This window comes from Acanthopagrus latus, chromosome 12, assembly GCF_904848185.1.
Source record: "Acanthopagrus latus isolate v.2019 chromosome 12, fAcaLat1.1, whole genome shotgun sequence".
NCBI lineage: Eukaryota > Metazoa > Chordata > Actinopteri > Spariformes > Sparidae > Acanthopagrus > Acanthopagrus latus.
In genome coordinates this window covers 12,107,251-12,127,614 of record NC_051050.1, presented here as the reverse complement: position 1 = coordinate 12,127,614, position 20,364 = coordinate 12,107,251, and the positions used below count along the sequence as shown (strand labels likewise).

Here is a 20,364-nt window from a genome sequence, read left to right as displayed (position 1 = left end):
GGTTGCCCAGATGGGACACGCGAGTGTCAGGTTCGAATCTCAAAGAATCACTGACAGCGATGAACAGTGGACTCCCAGCGGCCTTCGACTTCATTCTTCAGAAGTGACAATTGTGTCTTTCCAGATAACAGCGTTGTTGACTGCGTTACATAATTTACTGGAACAAACGCCCTGAGCCTCCATTTTCTATTGGCCTTAAGATTATGCAACAAGAGTTTCTTGTAATAAAGCTCAGAGGTGTTCAACACGTTACATCTGAAGCCTCAGTGTGGTTGTTCATGATATGATAATCATGTTCTGGTGGAATGCTCTCACTGCCTGAAATGATTAAAAAAAAAAAAAGACGAAGCGACAAAAATAATCGCTTGTTTCCGACGGCAGCTGCTGTGATTCAAACCCAGTCACTGAAAACACATTTACCTCAGTGATTCACAGAGCGATGACCCGTCTTTGGAAATCACTGCTGCTTTTTTTTTGATGCACATTAAGTGATCAGTTAAACAAAGTGCACATCTGGTTGTGGTTATGGTTTCTCAGATTTTATGTGCAAAAAAAAAAAAAAAAAAAAAAGATTTAAAAGACACCAGAACATCTTTAGTTGCAGATTTTTCCACATTAGATCTCTGAAAAGCCTCCTGGGCAATCTAATTTTCTGCAATCACACAAATCCGAGGTGGGATTTTTGTGAGCCGAGGAGAGCGGAGTTAGAGAGAAAGGTATGAGAACATTTGAAGGGATTCAGGCGGTCTGTGTGTGTTGGGTTACTCTTTGACCTGCCTGCTCTTCTGCCTCGGGGCAGGAAACCCCAACCACCACGACCACTATCCCCGCCCCCCCAACACTGTTAGTGTTACACCTGATGGACATCAGTGAAGCTTGGACGATCTCATCAATCTGTCAACCATTAGTCCTCCAACATCTGTTTTGTAAATTCTAAACAGCCCAGTCACCTGGATATAACTATTACACAGACACTGTACATCAGAGTTTGCTTGTGTCACAGGCTACGTCCCATATGTACAAAATGCGCTAAATGACGTTCATGTTACATATTTACTACCCGACTTTCACATCCAGGGTCGGACAGGGTGGAGGTGGAGCTGAAGGCGACAAGGCTGCCAAACAGGTGACCACAGTTCGAGTCCGTGTTGAAACTGCAAGATATTATTTGGGAGAACTAAGAACACTTTCCAACAGAGATTGTGGTGACTAAAAACTAGATATTTTTCTTGGGAAGTCGGGCAATCTCCCGTCCTGTTTGTGTTAACTGGGTGTTTTTCAATGAGACCTACGGACATTTCCAGCCGTATTTGTGGTGACCAAAACTAGTTGTTTTTCTAGAGACGTCAGGCGACCTCCAGCTGTGTTTGTGGCGAAAGAAACCTCAGAATATTTACAGCCCAGTTCAAGGCTGCAAAAACAGGTATTTTAAGTCAAACCATGTTATTTTCCAAACCCTAACCAACTGGGTTTTGTGCAAACTTAACCAGAGCATACGCAAAGCACTATGACAAGACAGAATTAGAAAAATGAAGCTAAAGAAACATCAAGCTTTAACGTATCTGTGGTTTTGCAGAAACGTACTTAGCTAATATTTAATCTGGCTATTGGGTTGATTCTGAAACATACCTGCATACTGATAGAAACGATGACTTCTTGTTGATTAAGAAATGAAAAGTTTATTAACACTTACTCAGCTTTCATCTTAATAATTGAATGGTACACAAATGTAAACACAGATAATCAGATTACCAAAGACTGTTTAAAAAGGCAAAGTCATCATTTCGCCCCAGCTTTTAGATCAAAACAATTTAAAAAATGCTAAAGGAAACAAACCCAACATTAAAGCATCTTCTTATCTTACAATTGATAATATCATCCCCTGCTGAGTGAATGGTATAACAGTGAGTACAGTCAACCAAAGTAATGACAAAGTAAAAAAAGTCTTTGGTTCATTGAATTATCAATTCATATAAACGTGACAAGTTTAAAACCACTGAAACTTTTGTACATGTGAAAAGAACTCTGACAAATTAAAAGTCTGAAAATAAAAAGTCATACATTGTGAAAACAAAAACAATATCTATGAGGCGATTTATATGGATTTCATGAAATCTGGGACCTAAATGTGCAAAGAATTATTGTAGATGTCTTTTTAAGGGTGAGGAAATGTAGCAGCTCCACTTTTAGTCAGTCATGCTGAGCAGCTGGAACCGGCGCTGCAGCTGAGTCAGTGTCTGTTATGTGAAAGACGTCCTGAAACATCGAAAGGACACGGCCGAAGTGAGAGCCTTCCCAGAACACCTTGCCACATCTGGTGCAGACATAGAAGAGCGCTATCCTCGGCAGGAGGCCGGGGGGAACAGTGTGGAGCTGTATCGGTTCCCCCCCGGGAAAGGTCAGCGTGTCGGGGTCCAGACCTGAAAGGGGGGCCCACTGACACTGAAGGGCATACCTGGGGAGGTCAGAGGACACACCGGGGGTCATCTCCTCATCCGGCTGTTGTGTGTGGTCAGTGTCGTCCTGGTCCCCCAAAAATCCTACAAACAAAATACTTAAATTCAATGAAGTTACTCTTGAACAGGCAAAAGCCCTTTTTACAGAGACTCTCCTTTAGGCTGCCTTGTGTCCAAGTGTGTGATTTTGGATGGTACGCCAGCGTTTTGCAAGCAAACGAGGCGTGACTTGTAGTTTCACAAGTGTCAAGCACTTCCTGTAATAACAATCATTTGCCATCCCTGTTACAGTGGACCCTGAACGTTGCTCACAGGGTAAGCAGCTGCTCCGCAATTTGCAGACATTTTCGGTTCATTTTCTTCATCTGTGAGTTAGCTGCTACCTGCTGCTAGCTCCATTTAAATTTCCTAATTCTCAGTTGCACACACAACATGTTGACATGTAACACAAGATATTGTTAAGAGACATCACATCCCTGACCCACCCGCTAAATTACGAATCCTGATGTAGGCAAGGCATGAACCACCCTACTCTGCCTCTGATGGGCTGGTACTCATTGCCATCATTGGTTGGGTTGGCTAGGTTGAGGTGTGAGGAGTTGAGGGTCAGTTAGGGTGAGGGTAAGAATATCAAGGTCACGCCTTCTCAATGGTTGGATTTGTGTCTCATCCTGTCAGCTCATTCTTTTTTCAAAGATGATGACAGGGCGCTGTTCCTAAAGCTCAGAGGCGGAACAACAATGATGCCCCATTCAGTCTTTGTACCTCTTATATAGAACGGCGGGGCAGAATATTGTTGCGACATTCCTTTCTTGAACAGGTTGTGTGAGAGTGGCTAAAAATAAGTGCAGTCAGCCAAAGCAAGCCCAAAACTACCCTTAACAGATGTAAAGACTTCAGTAACAGCTTGTAGATACGGCCTTCAATATTCTACTCATCTTCAAAAAGGAGTCCACCAAATAAGAGGTCTTTTCCATGATGTTGTGTGGTTTCACTGACCTTTCTGCTTGAGCATCCCAATCATGTCCTTTCTGGGCACCGCCACATACTGATCGCAGTTACAGGCCTGGACAAAAAATAAAACGGTCATTAGCGTCGGGGTTAAAAGAAGTGTTTTTAAGCCTCAATCTTTCCACTTGCTGTTGGGTTGCTTGGCTTTAACTCAATGTTACAATTTTTTTATAATGCCAAGAAAAAAGTGTGCTCATTTTGAGTATTTGCCTCATTTTGTTGTTCTATCTTGACAAAACAATTCAATAAAACCAGCGACAGTTTGAATGATTTAATTGTCGGGTTGTTTCCAAAAGCACGACATGAACACGTGAAATGAACAGCAACTCATGCAGAGTGCCGGTGAAATGTAGAACAAAGACATTACAGTATGGAATCTGATGTGAAAAAGGTGTGGGGGGAGGGGGCCGATCACCTTATATCTGCTGGAGCATAATGTAACTTGTAGCTCTCTCTGTTACAAAGCTGCAATATGTGTCGAGCTGTAGGTTTACCTTAATAATGCCGTGGTAACTATAGTAACCAGAGTTCACCTGTTCAAGTCGTAAAGTGTGACACCAGTGTGGACTAGAGTTGCAGAGCCTGAATATTTGTCACGACCCATTCATACCTATGGCAAACAGACACGTTTCCTCAGTAGCTGCTTTAGTGTGAAAGGGGCAAAGTGTTTCAGATAGATCAGATCAGTGTGTGTGTGTGTGTGTGTGTGTGTGTGAAGACAGCGTTCACGCCTCAGTAATGTTCACATGTCCGTGTCGTCCTGTCCTTCTCCACGCTAAAGGTCGCCCTGGTGGGACATTAGTGACCTCTTGTTTGCCGGCCCCTAACGTGCACTGACACCCACCCACACACACACACACACACTTGTCTGTAAGCCATCCTGACAGCATGTCAGTGCTAAAAGCCTTGTCAACACACCTGAGCTCCACCCAGCAAACAGCATTCCACTTAGAGGTGAGCTGTAAATCAAACTGCACTTACAGACCTCCCAATGCAAGGATTCTTGACTAGCTCGCTCAAGGCCGCTCCGTCTCCCTCTAACCTGGGAAAAGTGTAATGAAGACTGCAAATCAGAAAAAGCGTGTCCTCTCTCTGTGTGCACATGCAGAGCGGTGTTTGTCTCTGCGGTAGCTGAGGTCAGGACGGGAGAAAGCGGCTAGACAGTGGAGGTGTGGGAATAGCAGAGGTGTCATCTCCTGTCTTGCCTGTGGGAGTGAAGCCCATCTCTCCGTCAGTACAGTCTGTATTCTCCTCTTTGTATTCTGCCTCTCTCACACACACACACACACACACGCAAGCACTCAGCACACAGACAAAACACTTTACTATTCGCACAGGCTACACTGCAGTGCGCATAAACTGCATGTCTACAAGTGCTCGCAGCGCATACACATGGCTCACACATACGAGTGTGTCGGCAGCCAGGAAAACAGACCCAGCTATTTGCTCAGCTCAGAGTTTCCCAGAGTTGAGCAAGCCAGAACCTGCTCTGAACTCTCAAGGCTAAGCCACGGACCGGCAGGCACACACGCACACCATCTCACACACACGCAACCTGGATGGAAATAATTAAATCTTAAATTAATCAAAACAGAGCCAGCGACAAATCCAAAGATCCCGCAGAGATCTATTAAACAAACAACAAAGGCAGAAAAAGGTGTGAAGAAAAATAAACAACATTAATTCAGAAATTGCCTTATGACAAATTTTGCATCACAGCGATATCAGACAGATATGTAGATAAGAATATTTGTGAATATCGGGGCTTTAGGTGCATTAATGATTCTCAAGAGACAAAACAAACTTAGTGAGGTCTTGCTGTGTTTCATATCTGAATGAACACAGATGTGGGTGTTTGACACCGGGTTGGACGGGATGATTTCACTAACATTTTTCTTGATTTTGGCTTGCTGCAGGAACACGTAGGTCTTGTTTTTCCACAGCACCTCTTAAATACTCGAGTTTTAAGGCATGCAGTTGTCACGCAGAGCCTAAGAAGCACCGAGGTGCAAAAGGTGTCATTCTCCGCAGCTCCTGCACGTCTGATGGTACCGTCAAAGCAATTCAAATTTGGCATGTTTGCACAGGCAAAATATCATGTTTGTGATCATCCACGAGTGACTTTATTCACTGCAGTCTGTACATGTTGGTCAGGGGGATCTGATGCCTGCAGCCTCTCCACATTGCCATGTTATTGTGTTTTAAACATGCTTCTTTTGGAGGCACAAACCACAACTCACAGGCTTTTCGAAAATGTTTTGGGCTGCACGGTTGCGAGTGGTTAACACGGTTGCCTCACAGCAAGAAGTTCCTGAGTTTGAATCTTGGCTGAGGCCTTCCTGTGTGGAGTTCTTTGTGCTGTTTGTGCGAGTGTAAGTTTCCTCTGGTTTCCCCCACCATCGAAACATGTGTATAAGGTCACCTCTGCAGTCACTGCCCTTGACCAGGGCTGAAGCCAATACAGGTCTATCTCAGATAAATCAGTATTGTCCTAAATGTCATCTGATATGTGATGATATGAAAACTTTTAGCTTATAAAGCAGAATATGATGTTTGAAGTAGTTTAGAATTTCTTGATGTTTACCGTTTCATGAAATTTTGGGCAATAAAGCTTAAACTGCAAAATATCCAGCCTATGTTACATTTGATTCCTGCAAAACGCGTGTTTATCAACCTATATATCAGAATTATTTCTATGTCAGTATCTGCCCCAGAAATTAAGTTCTGGTCGAGTTCTAACTGGTTTAGATCTGGAGTTGGTTCCTAGGCACTGTACGCTGGCTGCCCACTACTCCTCCGGGATGGATGATAAATGCAAAAAAAAGTTTCACTGTATGTGATTTTCTTTCTCTTTTCTTTCAACTTGTTTGTAATTAAGCATCATCGTAAATGAGGGAAACCACCCAACGTCAATGGTCCTTTATTTAAATAAACATCTGAATGAAATAAAAATTCTCCCTCTTCTTTTTCTCTCTATTGTACTGAATGTGTCCGACAGCAGATTCTGTTTTTTTCCTCAGAGTTCAACAGCAGCAACCTTGCCAAACTGTATTTCAGTGCTGTCTTTAAGTCAGCCACCAAAAATTAAACCAGCTAACCAAAACATACTTTCTAAATTTTCATTTATTTAACTCTCAAAAGTTTTTTGGCAGTTGCTACATTGCTGTGTTTCCTTTCTCTGTCTTTTGTTCTTTCTGTGTTTTTCAGGGAACCTCCTGCGTTCTCACACTCCGTGTGGCCGTGCCAGAGAAAGAATGCTCCTTGCCGTGACAACAAAGGCTATCTAAAGTGTGATACTGTGTTTCAAAGGATGGGAGGTGGTGGAAAAAAAGAGGAGAGAAAGGGGGATAGTGGAGAGGAGGTAGGAAAGAGAGGGAGGGAGGGGGGTGGGAGATTTTTCCCTAACGTTCTCAAACACACACACACACACTCATACTGCACTGGCTCTGTAGGCAGCTCCCATGGGAAAATCCGAAACCAATCTCAAAAGGCGGTGCTTTTAGGGCCGATGTAGGTCACATGGCCAGAACAGCCAATTGGCCGCCAGTGATTTGATTCAAATTGTGGTAAGTCAGGTAAGGGGCAGCGTGGGAACCGGAGAGAAGAGGAGAATAACTGCACCATCGTTACCCTTTGAAGATGTTGTCTTTTCCTTCTCAATGCAAATTTCACATCCGAGGTAAGGTTAAATATAGTTAATTCCACTGTCCAAGGCTGCTGTGGTCTAAAACATACACACAGCATATAAATAAAGAACAGCTTTTTCTAAAAACTACAGTATCCCTTCCAAGGAAAGAAACATAAAACATGCAACAGCAGAGATTCATTGTTTGCTCCCAACATACCGTGTATGGGACGTGCAGTCGTTTTCAGTTCCCTGTCATTCTGTTGAGCAGATATGAAATTTTGTTGCCACTGTGAAATGATGTAGGTTCCGCTGTAAGCAGGACGGCAAACAGAAGTGGAAAAAGCAGCCTCATACTGCCATAGAAATGATGAGTAAGGAGAAGCAAACTGGCCAAAAGCATTGACCCTTTCCTCTGCTTTCCCACACAGTCCCAAGGTCATGTTAGGTGATTTGGATCCCGTCCAACAGCGATGGACAATCTATCACATGATTTTACTGACGGATGCAAACTGTGGAAAAGTGACCTGTTTTAATTTTCTCTGGTTGGACAGAAGGAAGGAGAAAAGAGTGGAAATGGTTTACTTCACTTAGAATTCTCCCACTGAGAAAGCTGACATCATCGCAGTTAATCATTAAATCAAGTTATCTCCGAGTGGAAAATGAAGCCTGAGTACCAGCCATCAGACTGCAAAGTCATACCAGTGGAATCTGAATGTGATGCCTGCAGCATTTTAATTACTGCAAGCAGATTTCTCCTATTGAAATCTAAATAATTAGATACAGATATATGTGCAAATTCTTCAGTCAATTCCTGCGGATAGTATAGCCATTGTAACTCAAATGTGGGTGACTTAAAAAGGAAGTTAGAAAAAAGTGCATCATGAAATAGACACTCATTTGTCGTAAAAACATGCATCAAGTCAACAGATGAGTATAAAGTAACACACATGCAAACCACACAAATCTTTTGACTCTATTTTTATCATATTATTGCTACACAATGTACTTTCAATGGGCTGCAGTTTATAAGCACATTTTGTCATTTGAAAGATCCTTTACAAATAGATTTTTCCTGTATATACTGTATCTATACCTGGTGAAGGGGTCATTTTCTGCTGCGGCGGGACTGTGAGGGAAATACAGCAATGACCTACTAAATGTACTTTCTCACAGTATCCTGAGGGTATCTGGCCAGTGTCTCAGCCCGACAGTCTGAGGTAATTACCAGCTCTGTTAACTAACCACTACCACCTGACAGCAACCTGAACTTGGACCACAGCAGAGCCTGTCTGGGCTTGACATCACACACACCTTCCTCTGACTCACTTCGCTCACACACATGTACAAACATATGCACACTCGCACATACTTAACAGGCATGCAAAAGATGTTTAAAAAAAAAAAGTCACATGCAGCTCTTGCACACACACACGCCCTTCCCTGACTCACTTTTGCACCCACTCATTTCACCTGGATGAAATGACACATGATAGAAGTCACATCCTTTCCCACCTGGACTTTCCCAGGGATGCAAATCATCCAGTTGAGTTGCTCAGAATGTGAAAAGCTGCTGTTCATGCATAAAGCAGACGTTAGATATCCAATAAACCTCTTTTCAAATCATCTAAAACAGATGTGCTAAGCTTTCAATATCATGCTGCTTTACTTTTTCAGAGCCACTTAAATGTTCTTTGGGCTCAACCCAATATATTCTCCCAGACGCAATAAACAAACATCATTGAACTAACACTAACAAAGGTCAACCATTACTTTGCTTGTGTCTCAGCCAAAAAGCTGCAACAGAAGCTGCAATACTACAGCTAATGGCTAACTAGTGAGCGCATCAGATAGGTAGTCAGTATTTGTGATTAAAAAATGAAAACCGTAAAGCTCAGGATTGTGGATATAAAATCAGTTGTTATGATAAAGAAGTGTTTGCCCACCATTTCCACACCACTCTCCCTACTATAGCCGCTTGTTATCGAAAAGCTTGCAACGGGTGAAATCAAGGTTACCACAGTGGTAAACTCAAGTGGGTGTCTGTTTCTTTTCGCATTTCTCTTCCCATCAGCCAATCAGACTGATTTCCCTAAATCAAGGGCTCCGCCACTGATCCAGTGTGCTCAGTTGGCTGAAAAGCCGCCCAAGTGTGGGAAGCACTGTAAAAACAAGGGCCACAGCTGTCACTGGTGGCCAAGACATTGGCTAACTGGGTTTGCAGGTCCCTCAAGGTTAAGGCTGCTGGAACTCATCCACAAGCACCAGTTTCTTACTGACAATAATGTCCATGAATAAGATTCTCTGAACTGAAATTTCTTAGCTTTTCTTTGCATTTCTTTTAACTTTATATTCTCAAAAATAAAGAAAAGCTTTAAGCTTACCTATTTCACCTATTCATACTTTAATATCCTCTTACTTAAAGGTACAATAAGAGCTTAAGCTAAAGATAGCAAAAAATTAACTAAAATCTATCCACCGAATGTGAATAACAGTTCTAAAATTATATAGGCTATGTATTGTGTTGCAAAGACATATATTGAGGATAGCATGCAGCCCTGACACTTCCTTTTCTATAGCTTCAGTGTTAATGATGTAAACACCAACGATAGCTAACAGCAGCTACAGTTAAAAGCAGTTAGTGGTTACCCTGGTGAAATGCTGCCCCTTGTTTGCATTAGAATCTGACAGGTGATAATTTCTACACACTGCACCTTTAAAATAATTCATGCCTTAAAAACTGTATATGAAATGCAACATTTGCTCACAGATAACAGATTTTTTTTACAGCATTTAGTTCTTTATCTAAAATCCAAGTTATTCTTTTTGATTTGAGGGTGACTTAGTGAACAGACAAATCTCTGCATGTACTCTAATGTACAAAATGTAATACCATATTCTAGTCACTACATTTTGTTATGACAAGTGACCTTGAATGTGAAATGTATCTCGTACTGTATGTATATCAATGATTGAATGTGTTATCCTGAAACGGTTGTGTCACAATATGAGGCACATCCATGACTTCATGCCTCTGTCCTTCAGAATATGGAGAGAAACTTTTCTAATTTCATGCATCGCTCGTTTAGTCCCGCTCCCCCGGGGTGCTTAACTCTTGCTCAATCTCTTCTTGTTTCTTTCTCTCGTCAACTTTGCTGTCCACTTTCGACCATTTTCTCACCCCCCGCTTGGCCTCCGTGCATTTCTGCCTTTTCTTCCCTCCCTCCTTTGCTCCCTTAGTTCGTCTTTATTGGAGCTCACTAAAAGGGGTAATGAAGAAGATAATAGCCCGGAGTCTAGCAGATAACAGTCTAGCCGTCCCACAAATAGCACTAATGCTTTCCCCTGGCCTGGCACAGTCGGCTCATTCTGTTTTTTACCCACTCAACCTTCAACCTCAACCTCTATCTCTCGCTCTCTCCAATTCAACCTATGTCTTCTCTCTTCTTCTCTTGTCTTGCTTGAAGCTCCTTCTACCCCCTTCCAGTGTTCCCCTTCAATCTCCCTCTCTCCTTCTCCCTAGTTGTCTCTCACCTCTAACCTCTTTCTTTTCTCTCCTTCTCCAAGTACTCTTTTTCTCCCTCTCTTCAGACGCCAGATAGCTGGGCCTGGTCTAAGCCAAACAGCTGAGGAAAACAACACACTGAAAAGGTCCATTGACAATGCTGCTCACTGGGCTAAGAGGGATAAAAACAGCTCATCTCAAAAACATAAAAAGCTGGATTAAACCGCCGGCCAGCCTCTATTGATATGTTGCTTTTTTTGTATTACGGGTTAAAATTAAAACAACTGAAACCTCCAACAAGTCGGAGGGGCAATAAGCTCGTGGCAAATGATTGGTTCATTACTTGCTTCTGGCAGTGATCCAAAGAAAAGGACTGATCTTGAACTTCTTCTCACTTTAACACTATGAGGTGTTTTTCAGTATCCTGTTTATTCCTCATAATGCATGGACCTTGATGAAAAAAAAACATCAGGTGTATTTAGGCTGTGTGGCCTTAGCTAAGGTATGCGCTCCACTAAGTGCCATTCTAATTTAACAAACTGATTGATTGTTTCAGTTATTTAGCAAAAATGATAAACAATTACTAAATGTACAGCAGTTCCTACATTGTCGATATTCATCTTCTACTGATTGAATATCTCTGGGTATTAAATGGTTGGTTGCCCATGTTACCTTTGGTTTAAGGGAAACTGTAATAGGATATATCTGTTTCTTATTTTCTGACAGTTTGAAGATGAAATGTTTGCTCAATCAATCGAGAAAGTAGACTGCAGGAATACTTAGAGATTTGTTATAGATTCAGTATTAAGACAGTCGAACTGTTGCAATTGTAAGTAACGGCTCTGCTTACGCACACTCCAAGGAAATCTAAAAAACATTGTTGTTTGCACATTCATAAATGAACCAAAACAGTGACCTGATCAAGAATAAACTCCAGTTTTAACTGCATCAGATAGGGGAAACCCTGGGAAACTTCTCTGCTTATTTTCGTTTACAAAACATGATTGTTGAGGAGACAAATGGTGGTTTTTGTGGCGCTGTCATATGTGCTTCTCTCAAACACAGACCATCTATGCAACTGTCAGTTAACATTTGTCTTTTTCAGGCGGACCTGGTGCTCCAAATGCTTTCCCACCAGTTTGCCTATTCAGTGTGACGTTTACACACGCTTACACGCTAAAACTGTCTCAATATGCTAATTATTCCCATTCCTCCAATGCACCCATTCAACCCGATATTATTACGACATCCAAGGCTTCCTCGACATGCGCTAACAGTTCTCAAACTGTCATTACACCCACACACTGCAAACTGAAATTCCACCCACTCGACCTGAATCCATCAACCTGATCTACATCTGCACACACACACACACACACACACACACACACACACACACACACACACACACACACACACACACACAGACACACACAGACAGCCCCGTCATGGGAGAGCCACTGGCAGATTCCTCTGCTGAACGTTTATCGCTGCTGGCGCATATTTCATCCTCCAGCCCCCCTCTTCACCCCGTCTCTCACTTTCCTTTTTTTTCTCATCTCTTCCTGATGTAGAGGCACGCAGGCACGCAGGGAATGTTATTGTAATGCAGAGTGATTCATCCAGGACTGTAAATATTGACAGTGGTGGCTGCTGCTGGTCTGGTCTGTTCTCTCCTGAGGAGCAGGGAGGGAAAAGAGAAGAAAAAAACGCTTCTATCTTGTGGCTTTTTGACAGACAAGGTGTCATCGTCGGGGTGGAGTAGCGGCAAATCCTTTTACATACCAGCATTCGTGCCCGCTTGTCTGACTGTCGAATGCTTGCATAACCAGATGAGGGAGTTACATAGCAGGAGACACATGGCGTTGGACCATGTACAGTACGATGATGAGAAATGACCAAAATCATCTGTGGCTGAGACTAAGTTCTTCTTTAAATTTCCTCTTTTACATTGTTCTAGAGAACCAGAACATCTCCTGTGCAGTATACATGCTCTGTCACATCTTCTAACTTCACTGAGAGCTGTAGAAACTCTGACTAAATCTGCCGGCCAGATTCAAACAGGTGTGGGCTGATTTATTTTTTTTCATGTCTCGTCTCTGTATGAGCGCAGCAGGGCAAGCTAGATCTGACTGAAACATGTATGGCCTCTCATTTTGGTGCAACTGATGAATAAGTCAGAAGACTGAGATAAATGGATCCTTTTTGTGTGGGCAAAAATCATCTTGTACATAATCATTTCACATGAAGCAACAACACCCCAAGCAGCATTTAGTGCAATTTATAGTTTCTGTATCCATTCATTCATGTCTTGTACTATTAATTTGTTGTCTGCCCATGTCCGTGAGGCTCTCCCAGACTGCAAACATGGACAGTATGTGCCGTCCATGGCTGCAGACACCCCACGTAGTAAACACAGAACTGTCAAGTGTCTGCTACACTTTTAAGACTATATTTGGCTGCTGTTATATATTCTTCCAGACCAAAGTTCAGTACTTCTGTGATGACAACCGAGACAGCTATGAAGACCATTAGAGATGGTTTATTTTCTGGAATAATGAATGTATGATAGCAGAATTTAGACTACCACTGAATTAGTGGCGCTACATAAGGAGCTCATTCATATGTTGTGCTTTGTGCAGAAAATACTTCTGGCTGTCAAAAACTGTTTACTGACATTCTCTTGTCAGCACTTAACATGAAGTAAATACAGTAATGTTAAATAAGACGTTGAGGAAGAAAATGGTCTTACATCACTTACTGCTTATTTGTAACTATTCTAGCATGAAGTGGCTTCAATTTTCAACCTAAATCACTGACTTGAAGTCCTTAAAACAAATGATATGAGCAGTCGAAGTTACAAAATGAAGTCCAACCAGCACCCCAAGTACATTCAACCTTCTATTGAGCTTTTTGAAGAAGCTTCAAATGTTTGTCCTTCATTGGACAAGTTATTCATTGGATTAAGTTAAGTACTAAGTGCCAAGTGAACAAAGATATGTAATATGATCTAATTTTTTGTATGAAGTAATTTCCTGTAATCGTGTTACAGCTGAAATAGATTTTTTTTGTTATTGTGGTTAAATAAATGTTATTCATGGTGCTGTTGGATTTCTGCTAGTTGAAGGTTAGCGATTCTGGGGACGGATAGTAGATTATCGAGTCCCAACCATGAAACGACTATCAAGACGCATTTGAATGTTGATTAATAAATTGGATTGTCACCATTATAAATTAAGTTTTGAAGCTTCAAATTGCAGCCCTACTTACACCACTAAATTTTGATCAAGTTGACAAGCAAATGGGTTCAAGAAGAAAACTTGGCCAAAAAGCTAGTGTTCACTTCAGAAACAAGGACAGTGAGCTTTGTGAAGATGTGATTTTATAGGGGCCACAAACAAGCAACTGGTCCACGTGACAATGGAGAGAGATGCTGAGCAAGATAATAACATCATTACTGCTTTAAAGCATTAACAAATCACTGCTGAGAGCTTGCAGACGCAGGCAGACACAAATACACATCTATGTCTCTGCCAGGGTCATTGTATGTATCATCTGGACACACACACACACACACACACACACACACACACACACACACACACACACACACACACACACACACACACACAGAGACAGGCTATGGTAGGGTGAGATAAAGGAAAAGGAAAAGAGGGAAAGGGCTCAGGGTTAAGTGGCAATAATGATGCAGAATAAGACATTAGTGTGTGTGCGAGTGTGTGTGTGTGTCTATGCTTGTGTGTGTGTGTGTGTGTGTGTGTGTGTGTGTGTGCGTGCGTGCGTGCGTGCGTGCGTGCATTAGTGCATGTTGTTTAAACTCACTTCAAAGTGTCTCTGGTAGCCTTGTTCATGTCAACAGGAGACACAGGAGAGGAACACGGCATTGGAAACGCAGAGAGGTAGAGGGGGAGGAAAAAAAAGAGGGTGTGGGGGTAAAAAGGAAGCAGTACACGATGGTGAACAAAGGCTGAAGGGAAAGAGAGGACTGAGGTTGGAGGAGGGTAAGGCAGGGTTAAGGAGAAGTGGGTCGGAGGTGAGAGGTGGGGGGTATTAGGGCAGAGGAGGGGAGGGGACTCGTGGTGAAGGGGTTCACCTCTAGTGTGAACGCAATGAGGTAAAACCAGAGAGAAAAGGATGATGGAGAGAGTTCCTGTGTCATACACCCTCTTTAATTCCACCCTTCCTTCCCTCCCCTCCCCTCCGCTGTCCCCTTCCCTCCCTCCACCCACCGCTGCTCCCCTCTCTGCGACCGGCCCCAGCGAATTCCCTAGGGCCAGGGGCAGTCCCCTTTCAGTCTCCAGTGACACAGTAATTAGAAGTGTGGGAACTGAATCCGTCCCTCTTTCTGAGCCCCGCACTCCCTCCCGCGCTCCCTCGCCCCCCCACGCCACCCCTCCACTTCCTTTGCCACCTCTCTTTTTGCACCGCACCTCATCTCTCAATCTCAGGAAGTAGCATCTACCCTCAGACAGAGGTCTCGCATGAGGTTAAATTGCTGATGTCCAAGGCAGATTCTGAACAAAGTCTCTGCGATCCTGCAATCTGCATCTTGTATGACCTACACTTTTAATTAGCAATTTTGAGTATAATGAAGATACGAACATGACCTAATAGATGATTAGATTAAAAATGAACAAATCCCATATGGGCTTAATCCTCACGTGCCACCTGTGATGTCCATGGGAGCAACACATCACACACACTCACACACACTCAACCCCATACCCTTCATTCACCCCCACTTCCACCACCACCAACCCCACCTCACCCCCACCCCCCCTCTGCCTCCTCTACAGCCACAGAGTCCCCTATCTCTTCGAACAGAGCAACGCTGTCTCTCCCGCTCTCTGTCAAGCCCACTACCACCACCCACCACCCCCAACCCCCCATTCGCTATCTCCGCCGCGATAACCATGGGAACAGCAGCACTGTGGGAACGGGCCACCAGTTGACCAAAATAGACAGCAGGAAAATGGAGGGAAAGAAAGAAAGAAAGGGCTCCCTGCATCCAAGGAGTGTGTGTGTGTGTGTGCGTGTGTGTGTGTGTGTGTGTGTGTGTGTAGGAGGTCCATGGGATCATCCAGACAGACAGGTACTCAGGCACTCCAGTCACCTCTGGTTTCCACCGGCAACAAAGGGGACGCTGGGTGGCTTGAGTTGCGACATTAATTCATTAATGGATATGCGGCTTTGGTTGGAGTCGGTGGGACAAACAGAGAGCTCTCCTTCTCACACACAGTCGTGCTCTTGTAACGGTCCTAGGTAGCAGCGTCCCACGCTAAAAGGATACACCCTTAACCACAAACACCCACACCCAAGTAGAGCACTAATACTACACTATCACACGCCCAGTCACACCCGCAACCACGCACCTCTAAAGGGTCACAAGCATTCAGACTTGACGTTTACATTTAGTACAGGAATGAGATGACTGTAAATGACTGGCATTCAAGAACCTGAAATAGTTGCACAATATCAGGCTGATGCTTTTGTACACTGAAGTCAACGAACTACCAGAAATTAAGCACTAAACAGGATGTGGGGTTATTTGGCGGTTTTAAAATATGTTTATCCTCATGTTATTGCATTTAACTTTATCATCATCATTAATATTATCAGTATTATCATTATTATTGATGTTCTAATCTCAGTTTTGATATCATAGCCCACTGGGTCCTTGGAAAATGGATGGTAGTGATGACATCTGCTACAATGACAACATGACAGCTTGAATACACACTTCTGTAGATACCAGAAACTGCAAAAAAAAAATAAATAAATAAAAAAAAAAAAAAAAAATACCACAGCTGGTTTCTGTATCAGAACTGTCCATCTTATTGTTTGGTATGTTTATGTCATATTTTGTACATCTAATCTCCGGAGACTACACACAAGAATGCATGCATGCATGCAAATACACGTCTCAGACTTCAAGGCATTTGCTAAAATGCCTGCATGCAGTTCCTATGAGAAAGATTACACACTGGTTTTCCTTGGCCTGAGAGAGGAGGAGGAGGAGGAGGAAATGGGTGAAAGATGCAAGTTGTGCATCATCATCATCATCATTTTTTTTTTTACCTACTGCTGGCCTATTTTTCCATCCCTTTTATATCCTGCATGTCCCTCAGTAGCTCAGAAGTCCAAGAAATCCAAACTCTTGGCTTCCACTCCTGTTTATCTCGCTATCTCTCCCCCAAACTTACAGTATCTATCTATATTCAGTCCATGTCCTTCATCCCGTCTCTGTTCTCTCTTTGCTTCCGATTTTTATCAATCCATCTACCCTCTATCTATCCAGAGAGCTCCGAGTTTTGCTCTTTTAGGCCTTTCCCAGGCCAAGCAGCCTGACCTCTCTAGCCCTCTACCTCTTTGCTCCCTGGGGGTGGGGGGTGGGGGGGTGTCTTTCTGTGACCATTCCCACCCCACATGGACTTTCACTTTAATCTGACTCTTTGAGTAACAGAGAAGAAAGAGAGGACAAAACAGAGAAAATGGGTGTGTGTGGGGGGGGTTACCCGCCAAGCTTGAAGCTACCAAAGCAAACAGACTTCTAACCTCCTGATAGCATCATATCACACAAACTGAAGCCTTAAGGAAGAACCGCTGCAAGACTGAGTATTAAGTTTTAAGACTGAGCTAGCTTAAAAAATAGATGATGATGATGACAATGATGATATATATCTATATCTATCAGACAATATATATGCACAGTAGGGTTGCCCTGGCGACTACATTTTCCCACTAAATAATACACTTGTGAGAATACCAGAGTCATTATTGGAACCAGGCTTTAAACAGCAATACTGCTGAAAACTGAACATTACCCATTACTGCAGCCACGCAATAAAGGCATTTAGCTTTAGCACTTGCCACTATCATTCATCAAAAATGCATCACAGAGCAAACAAAATTTACAATACAAAATAACGAAATATTGCATTCATAGTGCGCTTTTGCTTTTTGCCTCAACAACAAATTCTCCGCCATGTTCTTGTCAGTGAATATCTACTCTTGTCATGTGAGAAGTGAATTCTAGGTCCCGCTTCTCTGTACTCTGCCGCTGTCTGGCCAAGTACTGATTCAACGCAAAAATTTGCATCTATTTTGTGAATTGTGGAAACAATTTATCAGTCAGGCATCGAGGTGGTTAAAAATATTGATTCATCAATGCATTGCAATATATTTTTTCCCAATTCAATAAACTCCCAGCGCAGCCAGTCTCACCCTAAAATTATCAACAGGTACTTTAATGAATTATTTTTTTATTACTACTTATTACTGAATTGATATTGAAGCATTTAAATCAATATTGAATCAAATCGGTATTGAATTGAATTGCGACCTAAAGAATCGAAATGAATCGTGAGGTTCTTAACAATACCCCAGCACCACCAAAATATTACCAGAATGTACAGACAACTGCTCAGAAGATAAGCTGTGAAAAACAGTTGCTGGGTCAGGGTTAGATGCTGCCGTTTCCCAATTTTCACCCATGTGAACAAGTAAGAAAAACAGCAATACATCACAGGAGCATCAGCACAAGACACGAACACATGAAGTACACTGGCTCAGTTGACAAACCACAGACTATGTGGGGGGTTACAATCTATTATCTCTGTCTCCATGAGGTTTAAATGTAATTGTTGACACAACTCATTCTCGGAAACTGCATGCACACATGCACATGCCTTCACATGCACACACACACGCACACAATCTTGCACTGAGACACAGCGTGCACAAACACAGGGGTGTCAAAAAAGAAGAACTACTTAGCCCACAATAGATGGGCTTATTGTTATATTGTTATTTAGGTCAGTGGTTCCCAGTCTTGCTTGTTTTCTATCCAATCAGCTGCATTAACCACACTGTCATCAAACTGGAGGTGTAAATCAGTTGTTGTTGGTGGTTAGAGCAAAAGCAGCAGGGCTCTGGTTCCTGTGAGTTTGAGGTGCGACAAAACTCAGAGAGGATCCAGCATTTCCCGACTGCAAGTGAATTCCGTCTTCAATCTTTTTCGTTTAAATCTTAACAGTCCTGAAACTCTATAAATTAGAGACAGGATGACACACCCAGCTATAGAATTTCCCTACTCTTGTGTGACTCTAAGCACAAAGACAACAGACCACACACATTCATCACACAGAGAGACAGCAATCATGAGCCAAAAGGTAGCTAAAATTATGGCGTTAATAACCTAACATTAGCAAAAACACAGCATGGAAGATAGCACCATTTGGTCCCTCAAACTCCCACACGCCATAAAAGATGTGGCTATTGTAAGTGCAAACCTGTCTTTTCTCCACCTCGCCTTGTCTGTCTGTCAAATATCTACCAGAGCTTAAGCTGGTGTCCTTAACATGTGAAAACCCTCAACCTATAGTTGGTAATTTTCTGCAGTCTAGAGCTGGTTGCTACAGCACAGTTTAGCTGTGTAATTAAACTGGAATGAAATCCTACAAAACTTCAGGGTTAAAATGTGGTAGAATGACAACTACAGGGTAATAAGCAGTCTTGAATAAATCAGTAAACAGAGGACTGGCTCCATGTTAGCCTGTTAAGTTGTCTGCCTCCACATAAACTGATGTAACTTTCATATTCTTGGCGTCAACCTACAATCAAGTTATTCTCAGCCCTGGAAGCCACGGTAAGAAAAAAAACAACACCCTTCAAATCAAAGGTAAAGAAAAAAAAGAAAAAAAAATGGGGTTTCTGCCAAGGGGAATCATTTGTAATATCACATGTCAGCAAGCATGGCTGCCTCAAAAGCATGACTGCATGTGGAGGAGTTACCCAAGCAACTAAAGTGGGCCTGTGTGCCACAGAGTTGTGATAATAACAACCCTAAACCTCTCGGCTATTTCTCACTGTCAGGTATTAGTTGGGTTGACAGGAGTTCTTTATCATCCAAGACTGAGCTGGGATGGTTTTGCTATGTCGCACTGCGTGTTGAGTGTGGGAGAATGATCTATGATTCACTAAGCACCAAAGACCGAAGATCACATTTCACTATCGCAAGGGAAATCATTATACCGTGACCACAGACACAAAGACAGTCATACCAGCAGTATCTGGGTTTCTCAAAACATGATTGCTGGGGCTAGTTCTCACAACATTTTTCTAAAGTTACTTCTTTGATTTCCATTTCATTGGTAGAGGGAAAATGTGTGGGTATCCCCCCTTAAATTTAGACAAGGTGGTTGCATGGGTGCATGGATTGAATTCTACTGTCTGCAAATATTGTCAAACTTTGTAATCAACACATTTTTGACCTATTTTTGCAAAAAATGCACACACACCATGAGCAATAATGCATTTTTAATGGGTTCATAGCCCTTTTCTGTGTGGTATTGTTGTCATTAGCTGACCCGAGCTTTGTTATTACACTGCAAAGAATTCTGCCTCCCTTAGGAGACTATTTAGAAGCAGAGGGAAATCACTCACAGCAGCACAGTCTGGCTGTGCAGCTACTGTGCTCTGAAAAACATGAGAAACTTCCTCTTTCTGTGTGTATGTTTCAGAGGAAGGCATCAGTAAGTGGTTCCCTCTCCCTGAGCGGCAGGGGAAAGTAGACCCTCTCGAGTGCCTCTCGGCTTCCCCCACCTCCCCCATGAGCCAATAACGCAGTCAGACAGAGATACACACACACACACACACACGCTCGCGCTCGCACACACACACACACTCAGACACACAGTGTGGTTTCTCCTCTGGAGGGGAACATAAACAGGGCTGTCTGTCTGCGA

General features: G+C 42.7%; 1 protein-coding gene across 2 annotated transcripts in view; it reads right to left on the bottom strand.

Moving 5' to 3' along the window:
* Window positions 1-1,659: 1,659 nt before the first annotated feature.
* exd3 (exonuclease 3'-5' domain containing 3) overlaps window positions 1,660-20,364 on the bottom strand; it is a 41,338-nt gene continuing 22,633 nt past the window's right edge. The window contains exons 20-22 of one of the 2 annotated variants that reach the window (XM_037116850.1): window positions 3,456-3,522; window positions 2,456-2,540; window positions 1,660-2,256 (exon numbers count right to left, since the gene is read on the bottom strand). In XM_037116850.1, coding sequence (XP_036972745.1) covers window positions 2,241-2,256; window positions 2,456-2,540; window positions 3,456-3,522 — 168 coding nt within the window. In that variant the 3' untranslated portion in view covers window positions 1,660-2,240. Of the gene's footprint in view, window positions 2,541-3,455; window positions 3,523-20,364 lie in introns of both variants that reach the window. The other variant, XM_037116849.1, reaches the window with a different exon arrangement.